The sequence below is a fragment of the Ipomoea nil genome, unplaced genomic scaffold (genome assembly GCF_001879475.1).
Source record: "Ipomoea nil cultivar Tokyo-kokei standard unplaced genomic scaffold, Asagao_1.1 scaffold2103, whole genome shotgun sequence".
Taxonomy (NCBI): Eukaryota; Viridiplantae; Streptophyta; class Magnoliopsida; order Solanales; family Convolvulaceae; genus Ipomoea; species Ipomoea nil.
The window spans coordinates 1,497-9,561 of record NW_017618531.1 but is presented as its reverse complement, the minus strand read 5'-3'; the positions used below and the strand labels follow the sequence as shown (position 1 = coordinate 9,561).

The 8,065-nt window shown below is 42.3% G+C and overlaps 1 protein-coding gene across 1 annotated transcript; it reads left to right on the top strand.

Moving 5' to 3' along the window:
• Window positions 1–406: 406 nt before the first annotated feature.
• Window positions 407–751, top strand: LOC109148469 (miraculin-like). The gene has a single exon (XM_019296214.1). The coding sequence runs from the start codon at window positions 407–409 to the stop codon at window positions 749–751; it is 345 nt and encodes a 114-aa protein (XP_019151759.1).
• The last annotated feature ends 7,314 nt before the right edge of the window (window positions 752–8,065 follow it).

The following is an 8,065-nucleotide window of genomic DNA, read 5'->3' as shown; positions in this document are numbered from 1 at the left end:
ATTAGTTTAGGGACCTAATTGTTGATTTTTTAAGTTCAATGGCCTAATTGTTTTATCGTGTGCAGTTCGATGGCCTATTTGACCCTTATTCCTATTATATACGTAACCATTTCAAACTCACAAAATAAAGCTCAATTTCCATTGTCTGTAATAACTCTACCAATGTGCTCTCACTGCCTATAAATACCATAATGAATTATATGCCTCTTCCCTAAGCTCACACAAATACCATACACATTTCCACAAATATAATAAGAAGACAATGAAGACACCATTCTTCTTATTATTACTTTCTCTCCTTCTCATTACCGTCTTCCTTTCCCAAGCAAGAGTGCTTCAACCAAATAACACACAAAGCTCACTCAACACAAAAACCTCACAAAACACACAAAGCCCCGTACTTGATATGTACGGAAAGATTGTTCGGGTTGGTGTTAAGTACTACGTTGTACCACTTCTCCAGGACCAGGGCGGTGGGTTGGACCTAGCTTCCACTGGTAGTCAGAGTTGCCCAGAAAGTGTGGTTCAAGACGATCCTTACTGGTGGGAAAACACGATGCAGTTCTACCCAGTTGATCCGAAGAAAGCTGTGGTTCGTGAATGGAGTGATCTCAACATTGAATTCCCGGACGCATACACTATGGGATGTCCAGAGAATAATGTTTGGACGATAGTTGGTGATCTCTCGGTGTATGATGATTCTCATTACATAACAGCAGGTGGAGAAAAAGGAAATCCTCAATACTACTGAATTCACCTATAACGTCGGGCCTTTAAAGTCGGTTATATATTATAACCGACGTTAAAACATATAACGTCGGCTATTTGTAAATAGCCAACATTATAGATAAAAAAAATTTAAAAAAAATAATAAATATAATACGACCGTCGTAGGTGTTTTAAATTAGGCCCCAACATCGCATTACAGATACGGCGGCTTTCTTCACATTCGCCATTTCATTTCTCACCATCGCCGCTCAGACGACGACTCACCACCGCCGCTCAGACGACTCATCGCGCACAGCCACCGGTCTGCTCGCCGCCACCATTTTGCTCAGCCACCGCCCACCGCCCCAACAGCCACGCCTTGCAGTTCGACGCATTTTTCTTCGCCGCACATCCTCCGCTGCCCTGCTTTGCCGCACCGGCCCACTGCCGCTCCGTGCTGCCCAGCCTCTTCCGCACCGCCAGCTACATTGTAAGTTTTTCTTAAAACATTATTGGTTCAATTTCTGGAATTATTATATATTTGGAATTATTTATTAATGGATTTCGAATTTTAGGAATTATTAGGTTATATATTTTTTTCTGTGAATTTTGATGCTATTGAAGCCGGAACCCTAGTGATTATTGCTGATTAGAGCTCTAAATGGAGTTCTTTTGTCAATTGTTCCCTCAATCACATTGAGTTGATCTTTGGATGTGGTTGTGATAGATTAGATTCATCAAATTCTTTTGGATAGCTTTTTTGGTAATGGAAAGTTCAATTCATTCTATCCAAGCCTTCAGGTATATATTTTGTGTGTTATCTATCTTTGCATGGGTACCAGGTTTTTGGGTATTGAAAGATGAGATTATATGTTCTGTATATGGTTTGGACATAACTGTGCGCCAGGTATTATTGAAGTCAATAGTTTACACTCGCTTCAATGGAACCTTGTAATTAATGAACTAAACTAACTCTTATTTTTCAGGCTGCATTGCTGTGTGGTAAACTATAGTTGCAAACACTCCTAAAACTCTAAAGGAAATTATGCCAGTTTTGATGAGCACATTAATTAGTTTCTCTTGCTTCCTCATCTTCTGATGCTGCTTTATTGATATTAGCATTAGGAAACCAGAATGCTCTCCATGGTTTTTTTTTGGATAGACACATCCTTGGGTTTTTTTTCCCCTGATGATTTGACATTCCTAGTGGCTTATGAGTAGCCTTCTTATTCTAGGTAAAGTTGATTTTCTTTTTTTTTACCTAAATGATTGTGACTTATCTTCTTTATCCAATTATTCCAAAACCCCTTAAATCATATTCCAGTAGAACAGATCACTACTTAGTTTGCAGTTCTTCATTATTGGTCTACAGTTTCATAAATTTTGTTATGTTTAATTTTGAATTGTTTAGCAACTATGGTCTATGGTGTACCTCTGCATTTGATTCGGGAGCTTTATGAGACATTTCGCAACTTCAAAATTCGTATTGCTGATTACATGCGGCTATCGGGAAGATCACTTCAAACATGAATGATCGTTTTCCAGATGCTACACCAGAAGAAACTCAATGCGTGAGTTGTTTGAAATAAACTTTTCTGTGCATTCTTTCTTCATAATCATTTTCATCACATTTTGTGATCCTACAGAAGTGATGCTACCTGCATCATTTGCCATGAGGAGGTGACTACCGCAAAGAAACTCATTTGTGGGCATCTTTTTCACGTGCATTGCCTCCGTTCATGATTGGAAAGGCAGCACACCTGTCCTACCTGCAGAGCCTCCTGAAAATGGGACAAGTCAAACAGGGCCAACTGTAACACCCCCTAAAAACAGGCTAATTAAAAACCTTAAAACATGCAGATAACACAACTAAACAACAAACACAGCGGAAGACTAAAATATAACTCTATAAATATAAATCCAAGTCATGGGGTGTTATGCCACGTTCACTAACAAAAGATGCGGCAAAATCTGCATTGTTTACAACTATCCAAAAGTTACCAAAGTCTATAACTAAAGCGGCACACAGGCCATAAAACCAACGGGAGAAGCTATGCTAACAGGCACTAGACTGCGCCACTCGCCTAGACATCACCTGAAAGAACACAATAAAACATGGGACGATGCCCGGTCAGCGAATAATGCTGGTAACCCACCAATACATGTGAAATATCATACATAGATAAGATATACATCTGTAAAACCATTTTCGAAACGGAATACATATATATAAGTACAAAACCAAGAGCAATAGTCAACACAAGACTCACCACTCTCAACAATAACACGGGAACACATCCCAAGATCACAAGGAACAACATGACTCACAAGAAGAGTCAAGGCATGATCTATCATCACTCAATAGATCAAAACCCGACAAGCACAACGCAAAGGAATAAGACTCACCCAACGGCAACACATGCCTTTGTGACTACACACGTCACAAGAGAAGAACTCACCACAATGGCTACACAAGCCCTCGTGACATCACCCATCACGAGTTGATATGCCTTCCTTATGCCCGGTTCCAACCTTTATGGCTACCCCCAACCTTGTATCTTCTTTCCAACCATTACCTCCAGGACCCCTGTACAACCAAGTCCAACCTTTTCCCTCCTGGGACCGTCGTCCCCACCAACGACCACCAACGAGACCACCGATTTCATAGTACACGAGGGTACCGTACACACACACGGCAACACATGCCACCCAAGAATCACGTGAACCTTACACAAAGGTCACAACTCCATAATCACGTCACGGCCACCACGAGACCGCTGCAATACCTTGGTGACTAGTGTCCCATTCCACTAATCGTGTAATCCAGGTAAGCCACACATCACATCACACCACAACAGGAATCAATCAACGGATCACAACGAAGATATGAAACCATACTCAATCAAGGAATGGGTCACAGCCCAAAAACAACAACGATGAATAACACAAGTTATCATCAAACCAAACGGAATGTACAAACAACACACACGCTAGCACTTAAACAACGAACTAGCATGCTTATCAAACGGGTAAACCAAAGATAGTTCCGAAGAACACACAAGACTCATCACGGTTCAACGAAACACAATGTTGAACACTTAGCATGATTCAAGACACCAAAACTTACATGGATACCTACCACATAGTTCTAGACGTACGGAACATCAAAAAGACACTCAAATAGTTCCACAAAAGAACATCGGGAAGTCAAAAGACTGAATACCGAGTCAAAAGAATCACGGGGAACAAATTCCCAAACAACCCACATTACGTACCCGCGGTGGCCCACGGGTAGGCCCCTACCTGTGGTCCTGCCGCGGGTACAGGCTGTGACACCCCAAAAATCTACATTCAATCCATGGATTAATTGAGTAATTAATCCTATTTTATTTGAAGAATTAATTCCTAAAATCCTGATTTTTAATACTCGAGGACTAGTATTTGACTAGTCAACTTCAAAGCTATGTTGTACCTTGAGCTTTGAGGGGAGTTCCCTTGTTCCTTACACTTTCTAAAGGTTAGTAAGGGTATCTTGACTTTTCACCAAGAGTTAGTATTGTAACATAACCTAGAAGACTTCTTCATTTTCATTCCTTACATTTCCTAGAAATTAGCTCTACCTTCTCTCTAGAAAGGTGAGTAGCTTATTCTCCAAGCTAAGTTGAGACCCTTGTCAAGATCCCAAGATTTGCTTCCAAGATTCAACCTTTCACCTATTTGGGCATCTAGGAGGGTAAGATCTAAGTCCATCTTGTGTTTTTGGTTTCATCTTAGTTGTCTTTTTCTTAAAGGTAGGATCTTTATGATCTTTTGGTTTAATCTTGAAGTGGGTTTGGAAAGTAAGCCTTGTGGGGAGCTTGTTGTGGTGTAAAGTGAAGTCTTTTGGTCTACAAGAGGTAACCCATGCTCTACAAAACCTATTTTGCTTACCTATATGTGATTTCTTGGATTCTACTTGTGTTTTGCTATAAAATATGAGTGTTTATGCATTTGTCTTGTGAAAATGCATATCTAGAGCTTGTGTTTAGGGTTCTTTTGTGCCATTGCTTGGCATTTCCTATGATTCAAGTCATTTTGTTGTATTTGGTGAGATTTGGCATGTTTGGAGAAGAAAATCCTCGAAGGGGATTATTTTGCACAGGTGTATGTACCCGCGGGCGGAACGACGGGTCGAGCTCCACCCGCCGCCCACCCGCGGGAAACATGTAGCCTCGTGGGTAGTGTACCCGCGGGCAGAACCACGGGTGGGAGCCTACCCTTGGGTCCACCCGCGGGGAACACAATGGAGACGAATCGGGATTTGTTCCCCGTGATTCGTTTGACTCGGTATTTGGTCTTTTGACTTCCCGATATTCTTTTGTGGAACTATTTGAGTGTCTCCTTGATGTTTCGTATGTCTAGAACTATATGGTAGGTATCCATGTAGGACTTTGGTGTCTTGAATCGTGCTAAGTGTTCAACATTGTGTTCGTTGGACCGTGAGTGTCTTGTGTGTTCCTCGGAACTATCTTTGGTTTCCCCGTTGATAAGCATGCTAGTTTGGTATCTAAATGCTAGCGTGTGTGTTGTTTGTACCTTCCGATTGGTTGATGATAACTTGTGTTATTCATCGTTGTTGTTGTTGGGCTGTGATCCATTCCTTGATTGAGTGTGTTTTCATACCTTTTGTTGCAATCTGTTGATTGATTCCTGTTGAGGTGTGATGTGTGAGTGGCTTTACCTGGATTGCACGATTAGTGATATGGGACACAAGTCACCAAGGTATTGCAGCGGTCCTCGTGGTGGCCGTGACGTGAATATGGAGCTGTGACCTGTGTGTCAGGTTCACGTATTTCTTGGGAAGGCGTGTGTCGCCGTGTGTGTGTACGGTACCTTGTGTACTATAAAATCGGTGGCTTTGTCGGAGGTTTGTTGGAGGGGGAACGACGGTTCCCGGGGGAATAAGGTTGGACTTGGTGTACAGGGGTCCTGGAGGTAAAGGTTGGAACTAGATATAAGGTTGGGGGTAGCCATAAGGTTCGAACAGGGCATAAGGAAGGCATATTAACTCGTGATGGGTGATGTCACGAGGGCTTGTGTAGCCGTTGTTGTGAGTTCTCATTCATGTGACGTGTGTAGTCACAAGGGCATGTGTTGCCATCGGTCTTGTCTTTATCCTTTGTGTTGTGGTTATCCTTTGTGGTTTGGGATGTGTTCCCGTGTTATCTTTGTGAGTGTTGAGTCTTGTGTTGACTGTTGATCTTGGTTTCTGACTTATATACTTATGTATTTCATTTCAAAAATGGCTTTACAACTTATATCTATCTATGTATGATATTTCACATGTATTGGTGGGTTACCAGCATTATTCGCTGACCGGGCGTCGTCCCATGTTTATCTTTGTGATCTTTCAGGTGATGTTTAGACGAGCGCGATGTCTAGTGCCTGGTAGTTTAGTGCATTTCCCTTGTTTTGGCCTGTGAGCCGATTGTAGTGATAGACTTATGGATTTTGGGATTGTTTGTGTACACAATGCAGATTTGAACCGCCCGTAGCGTTTATCATTGTTTGTAAACGTGGCATAACACCCATGTTTGGATTCGCTTTTATCCAGTTACCTTGTTATCTTCTGATGTGCTAGTGTTTTGTCGTGTTATCTGGCATGTGTTAATGCTGCTGTTTTAGCTTGTTTTAGAGGGGTGTTACAATTGGTATCAGAGCCTAGGTTTTGAGCCTAGGAAGAGTTAAGTCTAGACGTTCTAAGTGGTTAAGTGTGTTTTGAGACCTCTATGCGACCTTAAGAAGCTAAGTGTTAGGCTTAGGACTCTAGGTTGCGCGGTGAGCTGTGTGTTGCTTTCTGTTCTTACTTGTTTGCTCTCTTTTGTAACCTCGTTGTTGTTGTAGAAGTTTGCGATGCCTCCTCGTCCCCGAGCTCGCACCCCGGAGAACCCGACCAACGAGCAGCTCGCTCAGAATCTCCATCAGCTGACGCAGACGATGCAGACGCTCAGTGAAGCCTTGCTGAACAACAACCAAGCTGTGCCGCCTCCTCCCCCTGCTAGGCACCGTGATGTAGGTCGTTTGGTGTCGGGACATCGGCCGCCAACCTTCGCTGGCTGAAGAAGACCGCGGTAGTCTTGGAAAGAGTGGCTACGGGTGTTTGATAAGATCTTCACCGTTGTGGGTTGCCCCCGAGGAGAGAAGAGTAGAAATTGGCAACGTTCTTACTTCTGTCAAGAAGCGAATCTTGTGGTGGGTCCATGAAGGTCCGGTGTGACACCCCAAAAAATCCACACTTCCAATCCATGAATTAATTGAGTAATTAATTCTATTTCTTTGAGGAATTGATTCCTAAAATCCTGATTTTTTGATAACTCAATGAATAGTATTTAACTAGTCAATCTTTAAGTGGTGTTGTACCTTGTGCTTTAAGAGGAGTTCCCTTGTTCCTTACACTTTCTAAGAGTTTAGTAAGGGTATCCTTGTCTTTTCACCAAGAGTTAGTTTTGTAACCTAAACCTTAGAAGACTTCTTCATTTTTCATTCCCTTACAATTCCTAGAAAATATCTCTACCTTTTCTCTAGAAAAGAAGAGTAGCTTGTTCTTCAAGCCTAGTGAGACTTTTTTCAAGATTCCACGTTTTTGCTTGGCAGATTCAATCTTTCCTCTATTTGGGCATCTAGAAGGGTAAGATCTAACCTTGTCTAGTCTTTTTGGTTCCATCTTAGTTGTCTTTTTCTTAAAAGGTGGATCTTTATGATCTTTTTGGTTTGATCTTGAAGTGGGTTTGACTAGTGAACTTAGTGGGAGAGCTTGTTGTGGTGTAAGAAGAGTCTTTTGGTCTTCAAGAGGTAACCCATGCTCTACAAAACCTATTTTGCTTACCTATATATGATTTCTTGGCTTCTATTTTCTGTTTTGCTATGAAATGTGAGAGTTTATGCATTTATCTTGTGATATTGCATATCTAGAGCTTGTGTTTAGGATTCCTTTGTGCCATTGCTTGGCATTTTCCATGGTTCAAGTCATTTTGTTGTGTTTTGGTGAGATTTGGCATGTTTTGGACTTGAATTTGTGTTTGGAGGAGAAAATCCCCGAAGGGATTTATTGTGGTACAGGGACGTACCCGCGGGCGGGGCACCACCCGCCAGCCTACCGCGGGGAACGTGTTGCCTTGTGGGTGTTGTACCCGCGGGCGGGGACCAACGGGTGGGGCACTACCTGTAGGTCCACCCGCGGGGAACACGGTGGAGTTGGTTCGGGATTTGTTCCCCATGATTCGTTTATCTTGGTGTTGATCTTTTGGCTTCCCGTTGTTCTTTGTGGAACTATTTGAGCGTCTTCTTGATGTTTCGTAGGTCTAGAACTATTTGGTAG